Source organism: Lepidochelys kempii, chromosome 2, assembly GCF_965140285.1.
Source record: "Lepidochelys kempii isolate rLepKem1 chromosome 2, rLepKem1.hap1, whole genome shotgun sequence".
Classification (NCBI taxonomy): Eukaryota; Metazoa; Chordata; order Testudines; family Cheloniidae; genus Lepidochelys; species Lepidochelys kempii.
This window is the reverse complement of record NC_136381.1, coordinates 167,911,940-167,934,026: the sequence shown is the minus strand read 5'-3', so window position 1 is coordinate 167,934,026 and position 22,087 is coordinate 167,911,940. Positions and strand designations below refer to the sequence as shown.

Here is a 22,087-nt window from a genome sequence, read left to right as displayed (position 1 = left end):
TCCTGCAATTGTCTTTTGGCATTTATCACATCATTCTTGGGGGACTTGGTAGTTCAGTCACATTGGTGCAATATATGCATTCATCACAGTGAAAGTGGATTCTGATTTAACCTCTTATGTATCTGGAGCCTAATTCACCACCACATTAGTCCAGAGTTTTGCTGGTGTAATTCAGTGGCATTACATTAGAGTAAAAATGAAGTATCACTGTGTTGAATCAGGCCCAACCTGTATAGGAGCTTAAAAGGTCATCTCTAACCAAATTTAAGCATATTAATTAAAAGAATAATGGTTTGACTGGGTTAGAAGGGCTAGGTTTTCATAATAGTAATATATCATATAGTGTGCCTGGGTTAGGTTATCTGTACAATACTGGGCAATTCATATTTTGTTGTCTGGAAAACATAAAGCATCAAATATTTATTGTTGCATCAATAAATCTGAAATACAAATCCTGCTCCCTGCTCAGATGATGTGACATCACAAGATGATGTGACACTAGAAATACCTCTATAGAAGGGAAGGAGACCATACAAGGCTCATCTTCCAACTGAAACAGAAAATGTTGATATTTAATCCAATCCAAGTATAAAGCTTCAGACAAAACTTTAAAACTGACACCATGCCATTGATCACAATTAAAAAAATCTGCTTTAATACGTTTAAACTAATTTCCTTTCCGCATCCCCTCATGTTAAACACTCTCCCTTTCCACTCGTTTTCTTCCCTATTCCTGCTCTAACACATCCAGGCTCCTGTTGAGTACATTGATACGCTATACCTCCATGGCTATTTTCAGTAATTAAAGTACTCTGAAAAGTTACTCTGTAAAAATGTGCTCCATTTATTCGTGCAGAGATCTATTTTCCTAACAGCCAGACCTGTAAATTCCCTCAGAGACAAGCTTGGCTCTTTCCTTCTCTCACATCTTCCCCAGTAATAAAAGTTCTGCAATTTGTTCGTCTCTAAGGTGCCACAAGTCCTCCTTTTCTTTTTGCAAATACAGACTAACACGGCTGCTACTCTGAAACCAGGACTACCTGTGCAACTCTATTATAATAAATGGGGCTGCATAGGTGCAGTTGATTGGAATTAGGCCTTGTCTTTGCTGGATTTTTTAGCCACCAGTGTAGCTAAACCAAAGCAGGTGCACCACTGCAAAAGCCGTAGTAGAAGCATTGCCTTGGTTTGTACTATTTGCCATGGTGCAGCTCACCTCAGGTTGCCGCAAGTCAGTACAGTATGTCTGCACTAGGTTTATGCATCAGTGCAACTACGCTACACTGTTTAGCTACACTGGTGGTGAAAAACCCGTGTAGACAAGGCCTCAATAAAAACAAAATCATGTTGGTGATGTGCAAGAACTTGGGGAACTCTGTGGAAAACCAGCATTTTTCAAAGGGAAATGACTGCGCATGTACATGAGGATTCTTCTAGCGATCATTCTGCTGTCCTTCCTTTATATTGTGTTTTTTCTGTGTTATGTCTGTGGTGATAGTTCTGCCTCTCTTTTAGGTAAGCAATGTCTTTTGTAGCAATAATATCATCTTCTTTGACTTTTACTGCTAGCCGTACCACAACCCAGCATTCTGTTTGCCTTCTTTGTTGCAGCTACCTATGGGGCTGAAGGCTTTAGAGATTTTCACGCAATAATTCCCAAATCTTTTTCCTGTAAGTATACAGTGTGCTCTCAATTCACTGACGGGCATGTCCATTTAGCACTTTTATTTTTTCCGTCACTTCAGTGCTCACTAATTTACATTTGTCTGCATTTAATTACATATACTCTTGAAGGACTTAAACGGTCTAGTTCTTTTTGTATCCCCACATTAAGTTTTTCTCTTAGTAGATACAAATGTTTTAAAAGTCACATTTGGCTGGGTCTGCTAATACAGAAAAATTTGTAATTTTTGAAAAATAAGGCTAACTTTGTTCAATAATTTATTTCTACAAGCAAGAGAAAAGGGCGGATGCAAGATTGGCTGAAAACAGTCAAGTGACAAGACAGTACATTTTTGGGGTCACATTTGCAAATGAGTGCTTCCTGACTGCCACTGAGTTTAGAGAAAACTACTGATCACTTCTGATTACCAGTCATGTAGTGTATAAATATGTTGTGTTTTTTAAATTGCTAAGAGGTGAGTGGTATTTTTTTCTGGACTTCTGAATTATTCTCCTCATTAGGAAGAAAGCTGGAGAGGAAATGTGTGCACTTGTCCCAGGCTTTGGTTGCATATGTAATAGAAATGCTTTATCTTAAAAACACATTAAAAATATCTAGAATGACCCTATAGACCTATAAAAGATGCACAGCCCACCAGTGCCAAAACTAAACTCCTTTGTCCTCAACTACTATCCTGTAGCAATACATATATTGGGCCAAATTCTACCATCAATTACATCTGTGCAATCCCACTGGAATCATTTTACTTCAGTGCAATTGTTGGGTGTAACAGAGATCAGAGTTTGGTGAACTGGTTTCATATTTAGAAGAACATCAAGGTCTATTGTCCCTTATTGACCTTGGCTTAATATATGTCATTGTTGCATCATCTTTTACATCTCTTGTCGATATGAAATCATTGTTATTACAATGGAAGAAAATCCTGGCTCTGGATTTGGTGAAAATAGGTATGTGCTCAGCCAATCATTTACATTTTTTCATTGCTTTTATTTTGCTGATAAAAATAAAAGTTTTTGGAAAAAAAACCCTCAATTGTAACAATCATTTTCAATTTAAGAAAAGGCTCGTTTTCAACAACAAATAAAATTAATTAGAAAAATTTTGACCAGCTGTAGTATTGAGGAAAAAGATGAAAAGGTTATTACTCTACATTCAACATAATACAACCCCTGTGCAGGGGTAAAGAGTGAATAATGGAGTTATCATAATTGACTACAGGCCTCTCCCATAGTTGGTTAATTCTCAGAGGTTCAGGTCTTTGCTGTGTACACATAAGATAACAGTCACCTATGCAGCAGCTGCCAAAGGCAGTTATCATACACAAACATTTTACCTGTAGTTTATTCATATTAGCAAGAGAGAAATTAATTTATGTAATTCAAACAGTAGTACCTTTTTTACCCTTATTACCTGAATAATTACACAGTTTCACATGCATTAAAAAAGGGACTTAAGATAAACAGGAAGAAGCAGATTTTCTGATGCAATTCTTTTATAATGCCAACCCATTCTCTCATCCACTCAGCCTGCATGGGGAATACAGTGACTATGTTTTAAGTATGGGACCGCTCCATTCAGCCACCAGTTCCTGTATCGGGTCTAAACTATTCTCCTATTTTCTCCTGCTGACTTGGCCCCCTTCTCACCACTTGTCCTTGGTTCTAGAGACCTTCTCCTGTCACCCAGTAGCATTCAGTCATGCTGTCCCAAGTGCACGAGTCCTACTCCTTTTACTTCAATCACAGTTCCAGTCCCAGAGGCCTCAGCCTCTTCCCTCTCACTCTTTGGTTTCTTCATCTGTGCCTGAATCCTCTTCTTTCCCACTGCCATGCTGTCTCCTTCCATAGTGACAAATAATCAATCAGTATGTAGATTCAAGAACGGTACAACCCTCAATCTCTTCCTATTCACAGAAGAAGAGGTGTCTTGGTAAGGCTATCGAGGATAGAGAGTGGCAAATGTATTTTTTAATGGCATCCATTATCTTTGATGGGTACTCATTTTCACTATTTGGTGTCCAAACAATATGGATTCATAATTACTCTCCTTCCATTTCATTTGGATTGACGATGCAGATATTATAGCTGCGGAAATCTGAAAGCCTTAATCATCTTATGTTTGGTTACTGGTATCCATTGCACATTATTCCATATGTCACAGAACTCACCACGTTGCACATAAAAATGTCTCCATATCACTGGTTTCTGTGCCTAGGTATATTGTACATTCTGTTTAGAAGTTTTCTTCTTTGATTTGATTGTTTCTTTGCCACTATGTTTCTTTTGTAACAAAACTGAGTGGCATCCTGTATTGTTTTTTTCAGCCAGTAATATTAAAATAGAGACTCAGAGTGATGAAGAGAATGGGCGTGCCTGTGAAATGAATGGGGAAGAATGTGCGGAGGATTTACGAATGCTTGATGCCTCTGGAGAGAAAATGAATGGCTCACACAATGGCCCAGGCAGCAAAGCTATGTCAGGAGTTGGAGGCATTCGACTTCCTAACGGAAAGCTAAAATGTGATATCTGTGGGATAATTTGCATCGGTCCCAATGTGCTCATGGTTCACAAAAGAAGCCACACTGGTAAGGCCTGGCATAGTTTTTCCTTTAGGGCCAAGAAATGGCCATATAAATAGGAAAAGACTTATTTTATGAGTGTTGGGAGCATGTTCCCTTTTATATGTCAATGCAGCTTCCTTAAGCATTTGAAACTGTGTTACTGAGCCATTCCATTCTGACTTTGAAATGAAGCAAGATTCCCCCTAAAGTCAATTGATTCCATCCTAGAAAGTCTGAAATTGAAAAGGAACCCATGGTTTAAGGGTTCAGCACTAACATATGCTATCATAAAAGCGGCAAAGAGTCCTGTGGCACCTTATAGACTAACAGACGTATTGGAGCATGTGTCTGTTAGTCTATAAGGTGCCACAGGACTCTTTGCCGCTTTTACAGATCCAGACTAACACGGCTACCCCTCTGATATGCTATCATATAACTCAGTGGTTCTCAACGATGGGTCCGGGGTCCGAGGAAGGCCCCGAGCAGGTTTCAGGGGGTCTGCCAAGCAGGGCCAGCATTAGACTTGCTGGGGCCCTAGGGCAGAAACCCAAAACCCCATCGCATGGGGCTGAAGCCGGAGCCTGAGCAATTTAGCTTTGCTATGGTGTAGGCCCTCAGGCAGTTGCCCTGCTTGCTGCACCCTTGCTTTTGTATGCAGAAAACCAGTTGCTGTGGCACAGATGGGCCGTGGAGTTTTTATAGCATGTTGGGGGGAGGGGTCTCAGAAAGAAAAAGGTTGAGAACCCCTGGTATAACTGACATGAGACTTACATAACAGTTTCACTGATTCCATTACACCATCAACAATGGTAAATTATCCTACTTACAAACATCGATTCCAAAGGCATCCCTAAACTAACTTGACATGGTTCATTTTTTTTTTTAAAATGTAGGCAAAATTACAAGAACATTTTCTGAATGGTTTTGCACTGTTAAGTGAACACTGTTCTTCTGTTTCCAACATTGCAAGAAGATCATGCTATTAAAATGATCAGTGCCACAAATTAAGTAAATTACAAGTCTAAGAATCTTTTTTCATAATTTCTAATAAGGTCTGAAAGCAACCAGAATTGATTTCACTGCAGACGCTTTACAAAATAAAAGCCTATTATAATGATCATCAGCGAGAATTGATTCTGAAGGAGTTCCACTAGGACTTCAGAGAGACATGGAATGAAGTTGTTTTTTCATAAATGGTAGCTTTTCATTATCACGATGCTGTAGATCTTCTGCCTGGGTTCTCTTGTTCTAAAGAGCCTCAAAGAGCGTAAGAACTAATGATCATAACGCCTAAAAGTAAAAGTAAAGTAAAAAGTAAAGTCTAAGGGCACGATCCTGCCACTGACTGTGCCTGGGGACAGGTCACCTTGAACTCAGTGCTGCTTGGCACAGGCATGGGGATGAGCTGTATGTAGTCAGTTTCAGGATCAGAGCCTAAAATTGTAGCCCAGTTTCTTGGGTATCAAAGGGACGAATTCAGCCTTGGAGTTTCCAATTGTTGTTACCTTGATAAATTATGCTGCTTAAAAGAAGGGATGTGACAATTTTGCACAAATACTTGAAGAGGGGAAGCAGTTATTAAGAATGATGGAACCAGCAGTACTAGCCTGTGTACTAGTGAAACAAAGTAGCCAATAGAATTGTTTACCAAGAAAATTGTGGAAACAACTTCCCTAGAGTTATTCAGGAGGAGGTTAAATAAAATGCTTGTGGGTTCAAAGTAGAGAACAATAATGCACTAACTGGGGAGCATGCATAAAATGACCCAGAATAACCTTTCCAACTCTAGTGTTTATCATTTTAAATGCAACTGTCCAAGCTACAGTCGTGAACTGTACTCTAGCATAATACTGAATAGAGATGATAAGAAATGGTCATGATGATGTTTAGAAATGTTGTAACACTTACCTATTTCAAAACACTGTGTGATTAAATTAGATACAATATAGCCTTCTCTAAGGGAAAAGCAGATGTTTTGTATCTTTATTGGAAAAGCAATGAAAAATTATTGAAAGTGTGATACTGCAATGTACTTCATAGCGGTAGTAAAGGGTTTGGCGGCTTTTTCTTTTATTGAATGTTAAAGTGTAGTTCTTTAAAAATTGATAAAATGTCCACAAGAGTTCTTTTGACAGACCCATTTGGTTTATGCATATAATGGTATAAAGAAGGTAGTGTTGCATGAATTGAAACAGAATGTTGTGACTTACTATGGAATTTGAAGACAGAAGAACATTCTATTGTTTTGCCAGATAGCTATTTTTATGAACATGTAATATGCAAGTAGCTCTGTTTTTTGGTCAGCCCAAGGCTTCTGACTGTAGTATAAAGCTACTTGCATTATGAAGCTAATTCATCATTTGCTAAAAGTATGATGCAACGGGTAGGTGGTGAGGGAGGGGAGATACTCACTGAAGTTTCTGAAGACCAGGGGTGTTAATGGAGGTTATACTGATGACAGTGGTATATAAGCCACCTGGGGCATGTCTGGCCAAGGTGAAGTTGTGGACACAGCTTTGCCTATCTCCATATACCAGACAGTGTCCAGCAAGCAGTGCTGGGTGGACTGTATACCATACCTTTCAAAATGGCCTAGCAAGGACTGCCTCTGAGCACACCTCAGTCTCAACTTTCCTGGAAGCATATCTGCTTTTGCCTAGCACGTACATAGTGAGCCCAAGTCTTCTCTGCCTTGCAGCTGGTGGAGTCATTTACATCTACGCAGAGTGAGTGTAAAATGTTACTAAACTAGACTGGCAAATTTGCACTCACTTTTGCACAGGTGTAAATGGATACCCAGCATGCAAGGCAAGGCAGCATTAGGCCCAAGACCTCCAAGAACTCCCAATGGAGTGTTGCTCCTCTGTACAGTACAACACCACCTGTAGGATTCTTAATTTGACCCCCTGTATGCAAGTAAAGTATACAACATGTAGATTGGTGTGGAAAATGCAATGCATGCTTTAATGCACTCAGTACTACCTACATCTTTTTTGATTTTTAATAAAACTAAAGTTCTAAAGTTAGGTTCCTTAATTGTCTTGCCAGCCTGTCAGATAAAGTCATTGCTTTGAACAGGGTCTGATGCTGAACTCCTTTTGCAAGTAAATCTGCTGAAGTCCATTGGCGCTCACCTTGTGCAGGAATTGGAGAAGGTGTTCAGGATCAGGCTGGGCCATTCTAAATTAAAGGGATGTCATAGGGAAATAGTAGTAACCATCTTCCCTTTCAGGTCTGCTGTGAAAATTAAAGTGGAAATGGGATACACTATTAAAGACATTTAACTCACTATGCTGAAGCCCATTTCAATATGTGCCTGATGAGGGAATAAGCCTTGCAAATGAATTACTTTGCTGTTAATTCATGTAAAACCTGCATATCCAGTGAAGTGCTCTTAAATAAATATTTGATAAATGAATAAAACCCGGCACACTAAAACGCCAAAATATGATGACTGCCTGGCCTGATAAGACATAATTACTTCTAATGAAAACACCTGCCACGTGTAGATATGCAGAGTAGCACCTGATGTTTTCTGCCCACTCCTGTATGCAAGTAGCTGTAAAACCCCGACTACTCACCTATATTGTTACCAGCTTCTCCTTATTGTAGAAAAGGATTCCACTCATGACTATCTGACCCCCCCCCCCCATCTGTTAGGTGGTTGATGATATTCAGCCTATTGTTCCTTTCATGTTAAATTTTTAGGAAAGCACTTTTAAAATGAAAAATTCATGTTTGCTGATTTTGAGACCCCTGAGCATGGGCTCATGGTTAACTTGCCATACCGGTCTGTGCTATTTTGGAATCCCTTAGCCAAAGTCACTGGTAGTCCTGTATTTGATCACTGTCTCCCTAGCTAGGTGTCAGAAGCACACAGCCATCACCATATCTGCTACCCCCTGCTATTGATCATTTAAAGGGTTCATACACATTATCCAGTAAGAAGGTAGGGTGGCACGGTGCATTAGGGCACTAGACTTTCACCTGTCAAGACCTGAGTCTAAAATCTTAGCTAAAGTCACAAATGCGGAGGGCTGTGGCCATCTCAACAGAGTCCTCATTTTTCTAGCTCATTAAAAGAACATATATGGCCTGATCTTGAAACTTACTTGAGCATCTGCAACTCTCATTGAAGCCAAAAGGAACTGCAGGTGTTTCACACCTCTCAGGATCCTCCCCATAATAGGGTGTGATTGGCAAAATGTCCTGGCAAGGATTGTTGCAGGTCAGGATTGAAATGCCTTGAAGGACCTGTGTAAGGAATAAGGCCCGGCACCTATCTACACAGGAGCTGGTTTGTGCCAGTGGTTAGAGCAGTGGTTTTCAACCTGTGGTCCACAGTCCCAGCAGGTCCGTAGATTATGTCTAAGGGGTCCGCAAAAGGTGGTTGTTACCGTACAACAGTGGTTTTCAACCTGGGGTTCATGTCCATGATTATGTCTAAGATTTCCAAAGGCGTCTGCACCTCCATTTGAAAATTTTTAGGGGTCCGCAAATGAAAAAAGATGGAAAACCACTGGGATAGAGGATAGCACTGAGAGTGTGTATGTGGGTGCACCTGCAATAAGGAACCTTTTATTAGGGATGAAACAATTGCAAGTAAGGAGGAGATGATAAACTTTTCTCAAGGGGGAATGAAATTCACCTCTACATTGAGAGCTAGCTTGGGCCACTAACACTTAAGTGGGACTTAAATGGCACCTAGGCCTTGTTGGCCCTCCACATGAGCTGAATTTTACCCAGGAAGAATAGTGCTGTGCAGAGCAGGAAATCAGAGAACAGTTAAACCAGATTACTCAAGTAAAAAGACAAATTTTACTTTCCGAGATCTGGTGTCTCTCTCTCATTCTGTGGGAGATGCTCAGAGCCAGTGATAGCCCCAGATATATCCTAGGCTGGTTTGCCATTCTTGTTGAAGGTTGTTTGGTCTGTTTAGGTCCCATATTGAATACATGCTTTTGCCACCCCATAGCTGTAGAGTGGGCAACGTGGGTATTGGGAGAAAATATACATGAATTAGCTGTCTTTTAGTGCAGATGTATTTTCAGTTGTTGTAATACGGTGACTTGAGTATTGATTTCCTAATATATGCTCCCATTTTGAGTTCTGTAGTATTATAGAGTACACATCATTTTCAGTTCAAATTCTCCAGCTGTCTGCCTTTCCTGCCCAATGCAAGGTTTCACCCTGTCATTATGAGAGCTGTAGGTTGGAGACACTTTTCGTTCTTACTCTACATGCCTCTCCCTGCATGCTTTTATTGTCCTTATTTTCTCCTCTTTTGCTTCTCTGAGTAAAACTAATGGAAATGAATGATAGAAAAGCTGCTTAGTAAGAATTAACTGTTTCCTCTCTATTTGTGACTGTCAGTGAGAACTGGCTTCTCAGTCACTGTTTCACTCCACCCTAAAAAATATCTTACCTATTAACTGCTACAAAGATGTAGAGAACACAAACCAGAGGCAGACGCCAATAACTGCTCAGTTCTTTGCAAAACCTAGTGTAAACAGCTTCTTCTCAAGAGATCATATGGTACAACCCTGGAGGAATAGCTCCTCAGACTTCAATGGAGCTGCACCATTTTACACCAGCTGAGAATCTGTCCCTTAAAGTTTCTTGGGCCCAGATCCTCAGTGGTAGTTAGGCATCTCATTGAAATCAATGGGAGTTTAGATGCCTAAATACTGTTAAAGATCTGGGTCATGATGAAGACAGGGACTTATTTCCTAAACTGGGAGATCTAGACATACCAGAGGACACTTGGTCAAACACTCCTTTTCACAAAATAGCCTCCCATTAGCCCATATTTGAATGTTAAAGGATGTGATCCTGATTATAGAGATCAGCCGAGCAAAGGCTTCTCCATAGGTCAGATTGTGCTTCCCTTTTATCTGTTTGTTTCTGAGCTTTCTAACCATATTACTCAATAACGAGAATGGTTATAGCTTGTTTTTGTATGCTCACACATGCAAGCTAGTTGTTTCCAAATGTGCAAGATAACAAGAGATGTTCATATGGGTTGGGGGGAAAGGAAGCATTTACTGGTTTAACTTTTTTTAATCATGTGTTGTTCTTTTGTATTGGACAAAACCGTCATTCAAAAAGAAGATCAATTCTGATTTATCCCTTAAACATTAGCTGACTTATCATTATTTTAGTTTTCGCTTAGGACAAACAGATGTCAGAAAATTAGTTTCAAAGGCTGGTTTGACATCAGACTCAGGGACTATTTCTTACAGCAAAAGGGAATGACGGAAGGAATTGGGGGGAATGATACACTGGATTTCTTTCTTATGTAAATTGTCCCATCTAATCCAACCATTTGGTGCAACTCGAAACACAGATCACATTTACCAGAGATTATAAAAAATCACATCCCTCCAAACCAAAAGAGTATAACAACTTCAAAGAGCAGTACCAAAAAACAAACCAAAACAACAACAAAAAACCAACACCAAAGCCATATTTGCATCTTTGTATGAGCAAGCTGACTTGCTCCCTTGATAAAGTGTACCAAGTTAGACAAATGACTGTGCTTCCTAAAGGGTTGTGTGTGTTTTTTTTCCTGAAGTGGAGAAAAGCACATTAATATAACTCCTATGTTAATATCCTGCCAGAGGAGGGTCAGGACGTTTGTATGGCAGGTACAGGGTTTCCTTTACACTGTCTTAACTTCTCATTTTACTTTTTTCTCTCTCTCTTTCTCTGTCTCTTTCCTGATTTGGCTGCTTAGGGACAGACAGGTAATGGAGAAGAAATTGAAAGGGAAAATACAGGGAAAATGTAAATGAAAAGAAGTTATTATAACTGTTATAATGAAGTGCCTTTCATTTAAATATAAGAATGTAACGCTGAAATGAACTTGTGATCCTGAAATGCATTTTTAATGAGTTTCCTTTTTATTTTGCTGCTTCAGTGGCATATTTTAAAGACCCTTTGAAAAAAGCCACATTAAAAACCCCACCAAATGCCACAACATGCAAAATTGGATATTGGTTTATTCCAAAACTGCTGATCAGGAAGAGTGGCTCTTCAACACAAAATGTTGCAGTCACTTTATTTAAATGAGTTTGAATTTGCATTGTGATGTGCCATTCTGATTTAGAAAAAAAAAATTAGATTTTCAGATCAAATTGACCCAGCCAGTGAAGCGTTAAGAAACTGGCAGGTTTAGTCTGAAAGCCTCATGTTATATCAAACCTGCAGCCGGTGGAAGTCATAGAGCACCAGTGAGAAAACAACTTTCTCACTGAAATCTTTTTCTTGTTACTGTGTAAGATTTTTGTTCTCACATATTTCTCCTTCTCCTCATAGGGGAACGCCCTTTCCACTGCAGTCAGTGTGGAGCCTCCTTTACTCAGAAAGGCAACCTCCTCCGCCACATAAAGTTGCATTCAGGCGAAAAACCCTTTAAATGTCACTTGTGCAACTATGCCTGCCGACGCAGGGATGCCCTCACGGGCCACCTGAGGACTCATTCTGGTAAGTAACTACATCCAAGCACTTTCTGGACAAAGTTCGCTCACTTCCAGGTCAGGCCAGGAGTTGTGTGCGTGCTCACTGCCGCCATGTCTCCAATGGCTGCTTGGGTCAGGATGCAGGTAGACTCCCTTCAGGCTTAACCAACTTGTGACGTGAACAAAAAGTGTGTAGCTGCAGTGTTTGAGCAGTAAGGATGCCTCATCAGAAGCTGCTAAACTCTGCTTATTTTAGCAACTCCAAATAATCAGCTTTTCTTTACTTCTTGGCACCAGGCTAGTTGGAAATTCCCACGTTAGAGTCTGATATTTCAACCCTTAGGTGAGCAATCCCTTTCGTGGGACTACTTGCATGAATAAGGGCTGCATGATTCAAGTGAAATGCACCATGGTGCGGAGCCTGCCTAAGGCTTCTGCACCAGTGAAGTCCCACTTAATCCCTCAAAAGAAGGTTTGAGTAATGCATAGGCTTGGTGCTGGCTCTCTAAATATGAGGTTAATTTCACCCACTGCGCATAACATATGTTGTGTGCTGCATTCTACTCGTAGAGGTTTCAGGTGGGGGTTGTTATTTCTTAAATAAAAAGACTCTAATATGGAAGCCTGGATAAATATTTTCTAAAATATTCATGCTTGTGCTTATATCTACCTTTTCATTTAACAAGGCTTCTCAATGTTTAAAAAGGTCACAGCATCACTCTCCTTCTGAGAGCAAATCCCAAATGATACCCACACCATTAAAAGTGTCTGCAACCATGCCAGCTGGGGCTGCGATTTTATCAGATTTCACAAGTTAAGCTGGAATTCTCCTGGTCAGTATTTGGATAGGAGGCCTCCACGGGAAACCCCTTGTGCTTCCAGAAGTGATGTAAAAAAGTTAGCATTCAGCCAATAGCCCTGTATGGTGGTAGCAGGCTCTGGAAGTGCCATTTTTTATATGAGGTGAAAACCTGACCACTAAAGATTACTCTGTTTGTAAGAGATGTTCTCCCAGGTGTCCAAATCAAATTCCCTTTGGATTCTGCCTATATCAGGTCCTAATTCAGGAAACCATTTAAGCACAAGCTTAATATTAAACATGTGCTTAAGCTCCTTGATTTCAGTGGGACTTAAGCACGTGCTTAAATGATATCCTGCATAGGGATTTTTTTCTGAACTGGGAATATAGGCATTCTGCTTATCTAAAATTGCCATTTCAAGGAGATACAGTATTCCTCTTCACTTCCTCTCCAAACAAGTATTGTGTTGTCCTTTATGCTATTTAGCAGCTGTAGCATTCCATCCCAGATATGGGTGAAGTGATTTCTATACAGTTTGAATAAAGTTTTGAGATTCTTTAGGATATGAGACACTATATAAATATACAATATTATTATGATTACTAAAGTGACATCATTGTATGCAAATACGTTGATGGTCTCAGTCCAGTTCCTAGCTGACAGTGGTGGTGAGTGAAACTCAAAGTTGAGGTTTTATAACCATCCAAAAGTACAGCTCCTTATCAAAACTAGCCAGTCTTTTTAGTATAAGTCTATAAATTTTGGGTCAGAAATCTCATGTGAACAGTCATTGTTGTAAGATTCCCAAGTACTTTCGGCATTTGGTCATGCTAGATATACCACAAACAGAGCCTCTGTCATGATATTTCAGTGCTTCTGCTTCTGGATTCTGCCAGAACCAGGAAAATAAAAATATTTTTTATAAAAATTATCCAGGACTGATTTGAACCTAAAAAAAAGAATCTATTTGGATTTGGTTCTAGTTTTAAGTATAGGGTTGAGTTGGTTCTCATTGCATCAGACCTGGTTCATCTATCTCTAGTGGACAGTGGTCTACACAAAAACAGTCACCCCAGTTGGCAGTCTCTGTTCAGAGAGGACTTGGAGACTGAATTACCTTCTCATCCCTACAGTTCTTCCCTCATCAACCTGAGAATTCTTCCCACATCAAGGATGAGGCACATAAGACAAAGAATGGAGGAAGTCTTGTAGCGCTGCGACCCTTTCTGTGCCAAACCGGCAGCTCCCCAATGCAATACATTCTAAGAGGTGGAGTCCAAGGCCCTGAAATTCCAGAAATTGGGATCCCAGCATCCCAAGATAATTTTCAACTTATGAACCCAGGATTGTACCATCAAATGTCCTAGAATTTTGCAAAGCCTTTAACTTTAAAGAAATCATTATCAATATGCAAATCTTTATTTTACAAAACCCAGCAAACTGAATACTTAAAGGATGTTTGCAAATATGATGATAACATTTGTCTGAGGTATTTGGTGCCTCTGTGGTTCTCTGATTTTGCTGTTGCATGCCACCACTCACCAAGACAAAATTCTATTTGATATCATACTTTGCCCTCAGATATTTAGACCAGTTCCAAAGCAGAGAAGAAAACCAATCAGGCCCAATGACACACAAAATGTGTGGGGGAACTAAGATTGCCCTAGTTTTGAAGATTTAAGGCCAGATTCCTCGGCTGGTGTAAATCAGGGTAGTTCCATTGATTTCAGTGGAGCTATGCTAGTTTGTACCAGCTGAGGACCTGGTCTTTAAATTAGAGAATATAACTAAATTTTCATTGTTGTTTTGAGAGGCCCCAAATACTCCATTGAGCGTTGGCTGTAGATAGTCACAGCACGAATGATTTCCTGTTGTTATCATTATTATTCTGTCAGATACTTAATTTCACTCATTCGCTAAATTGTGTTTTCTGCAGTTGGCAAACCTCACAAATGTGGATACTGTGGCCGAAGCTATAAACAGCGCAGCTCATTAGAAGAACATAAAGAACGCTGCCACAATTACCTGCAAACCATGAGCCTCTCAGGCAGCTTGTATCCAGGTAGGAGTGAAAAGCAGAAAGGGTAATCCTGGAACCAGTACCCTCCTGTCACTCATTAATTACTAGGGGATGGTCCAGTTGAGCTATCTGGGAAGTGTAACTATCCATTACAGTACCACCACTGAACAGATTTTTGGATATATATTTCCATCTCTGTCTGGGTAGACAGATAATTAGTTGGAACTATTGTTGTACTTAATCAATATTGAGTTTTCTTGTTTTCTTTGCTCCAATCTAAAACAATCAAGCTAAGGTATGAAGGCTAATTTTGGCTTTTACATCTAGAAACAACACCTTCAGGTAACCAGCTACAAGACTTGGAATTCCTTAGCTCACCAGCTGTGCAGGCTAAAGCATAGTTATCCCAACTCATAGGGCTGGAACTTTCCTATTTATTTTGAGTCCTATCGATTACGATACTCAGGGATACAAACTCTTGTTAAAAAGGTAATTCCACTGCCAAGAAGTCATTTAGAGCTAATTTACTGTGAAATGCACACTTTGGTATGAGGTGGGAGAGGTAAGAACCACACACACCCTTACATACCTGCATAGGCTTTCCGGACCTTGTGTCCCAGTGCACAGCAATGAGTAGGCGCTCAATGCCAGCTGCTCCTCCCAGGCCAAGCAGATGACCAGGAAGAGAGAAGAACCTTAGCTCTGCCCCACAATGCGCTAGAGGAGCCAGTCTGGAGAGGGTAGTAATTTGCTGTTAGTAGGCACCAGCAGCAAACACCTACCCACCTGAACCAAAGGGAAAGTAGGGAGGGAATCGTGCCTCGCTGCAACACGATTTTTTCCTTTGGGCCTGTGCACCAACATCTGATCTCAGGTCTGGGGCATGTGGCAGAGCCACAATCTGTTCCTTAGAGAACACAGAATCTAAACCTGTGCCTAAAATTGAGCAAGTCTTGCTAATTAGATGTGTGAGACTGATCACAAGAGGTAGTCGTACCAGATGTGTTTATAGGCATTAGTTCAGGTAGAGAACAGAGTATCAATGTGCTGTGGAATTTAAGGTTACAGTCCATCTGATAAACTGCATTTCTTGCCTACCTTTTTGATCCTGTAAGTATATATTATTCAGTTTGTCAAATGACAAAATGGTACTTTATCTCTGACCTATTTGCAATGATGCCTTATTTAACATTGTATATCTGAACAGCACTTGAATATGTTTTTACACGTTACAAGATAATGTAAAGTATATGCACATAATGATAATACTGAATGCAGCTGAGATTCTTCTTTCCAACAGCATGTTAGAGCAGCACTCCTTCTAATTTTGTTGAGGGATTGGAGAATGTATAAATAGGAGGAAAGCTGGAGCTAATGTACTCAGAGCCATGATATTTATTCCGTAACAGGGTGATAGGATGTAGAAGCAAATAGTCTGTCTGGGGTTAGAATTTCCAGTGCCTGGCATAAAGGTTTGATACGTCTGTGGGCAAAACAAAACAACAATTTGTGTTAGCTTTTCAGTTACTTGCTGAAAATAAAATATTAGTAAAGAAAAATATGCAGATGAAGCTGAAATCAGTAACCAGAAACTTTAATAAATAACTCTCAAATGTATGGGACTGTGCTTATTATAAACCCTGACACAAAAAGCTTAGATGTTTACAGCAGTTTAGGGTTGTGCAGCTCATTATTTAATATTTGAATCAGATTGAAAGTTGGCATATTCAGAAGTGGTTTTTAAGAAACATTGCTTTCTTGCATACACAAAGAGTATCAGCCAGATCCCTATTATATCTAATATGACTTTGATTTTAGAAACTGGGAGTAAAATCTAAACATTGTATTTTGCCACAGATCCTACTTTTTAACAAAAATGGGTATTATTTCTCAGGTAATAAACCAGTTTTTCATTTAAAAATCCTTTGTTGAAAGTGATCCTGGTATTTTAAATTACATACAATGCTCCCTAACTCATCACAAACACAGTTTGACTTCAAATGCCATTTTTCAATTTTAAAAATATTATATCTGTAAAGAGGTAAATATGCAACAAAGCAGTTCGGAATGAGACCTGGTCCTTTTGGTATTTAAAAATATTTTTAAAGGCATGCTTTTTATACTTAGAAAAGTAAGTCAGTCTTATATGCAAGAACTACTGTTCATTCAACTTTTCAGTATGTATTATGGAGCGATTACTATGATAATAAAGTCCCACTGATTGTTGTATTAATAGAATCATAGAGCTGAGGGGTAGGGTCATCCGGTCCATCTCCCTGTTACTGCAGGATTATTTTCCACAGCATATTTTCTAGTATTTTGACTACTCTAATTGAAAAAGTCCTAAGCAATTGATTTCTACCACTTCCTTTAGGGGCCTGATACCTCTCATTGGGAAACGTACCTAATATGGGCAGAACCAAGGAGGAGGGTGAAGGGGAACAACATATTTTCTTTCATTTTGTCTTTGAATTTGAAGGAGATTTGGAAAGGAAATCCTGGCCCCACTGAAATCAATGGCAAAGCGCCAAACAACTTCAGTAGGGCTAGAATTTCACCTTAGTGTCTGATGCTGCTTCCACAGACATAAGTGGGAGTTTTGCTATTGATTTCAGTAGGAACGCATGAGACCCTCCAAGTACTATAGAGAATATCAGAAAAGACAAACTATGAAAACTTATAGACTGAGCTTTACTGTTGTGGTTTAGTGTATTATCAGAATCAATCAATAGAGCTATGGCATAGTACAGCCACAAAGATACACAGGTAGATGGTGTAGGCATATACAGATATCAATGTTTTTTGTTCCCACAAAAAATTCAGTGAAAGCACAAAAACAGAAACAATTTTCAGTTTTTGGCAATGAAAACCCCCAAAAATTCAGGTTTGCCACCAATTATTGGGGGGTGTGGTAGGGTGGGCATAGGTTTCAGTTTCCAAAAACTGGAAAATACTAGTTTGGGCCTAAATTTTTATTTTTTGCTTGCTATTTTTCATCCTCCCCCCCTCCAAAAAAAAAAAAAAAAATCACGGGCTAACCCTCCTTTAATTCTTTGGAAATGTTATTGTGCTACCTTCTTGGATGCCATGGGGAAATGTGTTTGTGTTTGCATTTTGGTGTCAATGTGGGAACTGCTACTTGTCATTATGTCCTTTAGAAACAGTGACTTTTTATTGCTTTGGGCCTTTACCATAGGATTTTACCCTTTTGTGACTTCTAAATTGGATTGTTGTAACATACACTCCAAAGGGCTATTCTTGGAAACATCTGGAAGTGTTAGCTTATACCAAATGCAGAAGCTTGCCTCCTTAATGGGTGCATTGTAATGAGCATACAACACCAGTGCCCGGTACTGACTGACTATGGCCACACCTTGAATAGCATCTGGAAGTGATCAGTCTTTAAAATCTTAAATGGTCTGGGGCCCAGTCATTTCAGCGAGCACTTAACCACTGTAGTATGTCATCCTGCAGCCGTGGTTAAGATCTGCTAGATTGCTCCTGCTATTGGTTCCTAGAGTTGTCTTCCATGGGGGCACTCTTCTCTGAGGGCATTTAACGGCTCCTTCTATTGATCCACCCCACCTGAGTCTGTCAACTTCAGGGCATGATGTAGCCAACCCTATTCTATCAGGCTGCCATTTAAATGACATATTGCTAACATTAGAGAGACAAGGTGGGTGAGGTGATATCTTTTATTGGACCCATTTCTGTGGGTGGAAGAGACAAGCTTTCGAGCTTACACAAACCTGAAGAAGAGTCGAATTGGTCCAATAAAAGATATTACCTCATCCCTCTTGTCTCTCTCGAATATCCTGTGACCAATACAGCTACAGCAACACTGTATACATATTACTAGCATGGGTCCATTGGGTTTGCTTATTCTGTTCATGTAGGCAACAGATATGGTTACTTTGACTAGTGTGAGGTGTCGAGTTACCACAGCAGTAGATACCATGTAAACATCTATCAATAAGTGAGCGCACCTACTGAGAAGATAACATGTCACCAGCAGACATAGAATATAAAAGACAGCTTGCTGAATCAAGCTTTTTTACTTGATGATCAGATATCAAGTCACAATCTTGCTTAAAATATTCATCTCCTGGCAAAAGATTAAAAAAAAAAATCCAATGTTACACTTGATAAAAGAAAAGGAGGACTTGTGGCACCTTAGAGACTAACCAATTTATTTGAGCATAAGCTTTTGTGAGCTACAGCTCACTTCATCGGATGCAACTTGATAGATCACCTTTTCTTCAGCCATTGGATGCTCAGAATAGATATAGTTTACCATCCTAGAGCTCTTGTTCTGCCAGTTCAGTCTCATACCCCTTCAGCTTCCACCGGCAATTGCTACAAAGTGACATAACAGGAACCTTTTCCCTAGGGGCTCATAGCTAAGAATCTCTTTGCTGGGCTTCCTTTCTAAACCTAAAACTTCTTAGCAGCAGCAGGAAGTCAGAAAACAGTCTGAGTGCAGAAGGTCAATGCTCTATGATAAATATATGTTCAGCCACTGGACTAGCTAAAATTGGATTTTAATGACTAACACTGTATCAGGGAAGTAGAGTAATAGTGAACTGTCAGAGAAGTTGTTTTCTACGTAAATTATAAATACATTCTTCTATATGAAGTGATAGCCATGCCCCATTTCTGTTGAAGCGACGCTTATTGTGCTGGGCTTTTCTGTCACTGAAAGGTAGTGGGGGGTGGGGAAGGTAAGAGGGGGAGTGCTTTATATCAAAAGTAATATTAAAGATCTTAGGGCCTGATTCTCCATTTTCCTGCACCATGTGTAATTGTTCAGACCATTGCAAGGTGGGTGTAAAACCAAATCAGAGTGATCATGTTAGACATCCATTTTGCACCAGTGTAAATATTGAATGTGTAAATAACTAGACAGGGCACAGAGCAATTCAAGCCCCATAAGCTGTAGTTGTACTTTGCAATCTGTTATCTCTACATCCTATTTGAGGGGAAGATGAGAACTGATATAATTTAGTCAGCTTAAGGGACAACGATACAAACAGTCAGAGTCAACCTGTGCCTGTCAGGTAAGATCCTGGTTTTAGTTGGTTGCATGCTAATGGAAAAGTCTGACTAACACGATACAAAGATGGTAGTTCCATTAACATGGAGCATGCATGCCTAACCCTCTGATGTCATTTGATTTCAGTCATAAAAGAGGAAACTAACCAGAGTGAAATGGCTGAAGACTTGTGCAAGATAGGGTCAGAGAGATCCCTCGTGCTGGATAGACTAGCAAGTAACGTCGCCAAACGTAAGAGCTCTATGCCTCAGAAATTTGTTGGTAAGAGTTAAACGTTTGCTGTCTCCTAAAAAAGCCTTATAGGGTTTTCAGTCTTGCATCATGATTTTCATTTGTTATCATTAAATTAACAATATATAAATATATAGCATTCGCTAGACGGATGCATTACAAAAAGGATGCTTTCTGCAGCTTAACTTTCCATTTTACAGCTTTTGTGGGGGGTTCAGTATTCTTGCCTTTTCCAGTGTTGATGCCCCAGGTTTTCTATATGATCATCCTGGGAATCGAAGCTCCTGCTCAGGAAAGCACTTAAGCAGATGCTTAAGGCTACGTTTTGTTAACTTCCCCCATCAGGGGCAGACCCTGTGTTTTGACACATGTGTAAGCATGTGTGTGTAAGTGAGGTTGGGCTGAACATAAGAGGTTAATACTCTTTCACTCTTTCAGAAAGGTTGTACACTGGTTTACTTCATTTCTTTGGTCAAGTATAATTTATAAACCTAGAAATATGTGCCCAGCGGATGAGAATAGTAAAAGAAAAACCAAGATCAATTTATACTTCTACACGTACATACTATAAGCAACAAAAACTTCCATAACCTGCTTCCTTATTTTACTAATAGACATTTTCTTGACTCAGTGACTTGACTAGGAGGTGGTGTCCATTTTCTTCTTCCAGTTGGTATTCAGTGTGCAGAGCAGTAGCTTGTAGCAAATCAATCAAAGGAAATTGAATACAATGAGAGAGATTACAATAATGTTTAGGTTTAGTTTTAAACCTCAAAAGCATGGAAACTCAAAGGAAAGCCTGAGCGCACTTCTACAGAGAGGCAGACAGAATATTCAGACTTCTCCCAGTTTTATATCACTTGCTTCAGGAGAGGAGTAAAGCCTGTGGGAAGGACTATATTGTAAGAAGGGTTTTGAAGAAAAGGTGGAAACATGACAGACCAGGTAAGGGAGGGGGATTCCAGAATGTAGGAAGCCACATGGAAGGCTGTTTGATACTAAGAGTGGGAAGACACAAGGGAACAGTAACTCATGTGGCATGGATGGAGCAAAGGGGGAGTGAAGTGTGCCACAGAAAGAGACAAACAGGAAATAGTAGGGATCCAAGTTGCGTATGCCTTTTAAGAGAAGAAGCAGCAGCCCAAACTTCATGGCATGGGTGACAGGAAGCCAGTGGAAGGATTTGAAGCAGGGAAGAACACCGGTAGAACAGTAGGCATTCTGTTTTTCAGGGGTTAAATTTGAGCTGTGGGCAGGACATCCAGGAAGAGACAGCCAGAAGTACAAGTATGAATAGAGTGGGTTTAAGTGAGAGGAGAAGAGGCACAACAGAAAACACTGGATGAGATTGTAAAGGGAGAAGAAGATAGGACCAACTCAGAATGCTGAGAGACCTCGGTAAGGAGAGGAGGAAAGAAGCACCACCAAAGAAGATACTGCAGAAGTAGTCTGAGAGGTAGGAAAGGAAGTCTCTGCTATCTAGGGCAGAGAGAGTATTTAGGAAGAGGGCATGATCAACCATATCTGAAATGGGAGAGAGCTGAGAATTATGAAGATGGAGAAGAACCTTTTTGATTTGTCCAGGAAGACGTCATTGGTCATTTCAGCGGAATGGAGGTAGCCCAATTGAAGGTGATCAAGGAGTGAGTTAACATAGAAGAAGTTAAGGCTACAAGGGTAGAAAACACATTTGAGAATTTTGAAAGAGGAGTGTGATAGATGGAGAAGGAGATGGGCTCAAGGGAGGGATGTTTGAGGCTACGGGAAATAATAGCATGTTTGAAGTCAGAGAGGTGTGAGCCAGAGAGGAGAAAAACCGAGAAGAAGGAAGGGAGATTTTATAAGGGAGGAAGCAAGGGAAGTCAGGAGTTGGAGAGAACACGGTCAAGAGAGCAGATTGAGGGACTGGTGGAAGAGAGTAAGAGACACATGTCTGAGTCAGAAACGGGTAAGGGAGGAGAGAATATATTGTAGGAGAGGGGAGGAGGAATCTCGTACCAGAGTATGTCATTGTGTCAGAAGATAGAATAGTAGGTTTAAAGAGACAGTCAAAGACAGGGAAAAGAAGGTAATGATGTAAGTAGCAGGACTTAATCAGGGCAGGAAATGTAGCTGCTTACCCACTGAGACGGCAGAATTGAAGATGACGACAAAATTGTAGTAGAGGTAAATACTGAAAATGTGGTAAAGAACCCCAAAGAACTGAGTTAAAGAACCCCAAATTGTTTGATGATTAAGGACCAGATTCAACTACTGGAGTAAGTTGATGCAATTCTTCT

At 40.0% G+C, this 22,087-nt stretch overlaps 1 protein-coding gene across 10 annotated transcripts in view; it reads left to right on the top strand.

Annotated features, from left to right (window-relative positions):
* IKZF1 (IKAROS family zinc finger 1) overlaps positions 1-22,087 on the top strand; it is a 103,133-nt gene that overhangs the window by 61,907 nt on the left and 19,139 nt on the right. The window contains exons 4-8 of one of the 10 annotated variants that reach the window (XM_073332717.2): positions 1,612-1,671; positions 4,008-4,268; positions 11,562-11,729; positions 14,441-14,566; positions 19,704-19,808. In XM_073332717.2, the coding sequence (XP_073188818.1) occupies positions 1,612-1,671; positions 4,008-4,268; positions 11,562-11,729; positions 14,441-14,566; positions 19,704-19,808 (720 nt within the window). Of the gene's footprint in view, positions 1-1,611; positions 1,672-4,007; positions 4,269-11,561; positions 11,730-13,655; positions 13,774-14,440; positions 14,567-19,703; positions 19,839-22,087 lie in introns of those variants that run through there. The other 9 variants (XM_073332716.2, XM_073332720.2, XM_073332719.2 and 6 more) reach the window with 9 other exon arrangements.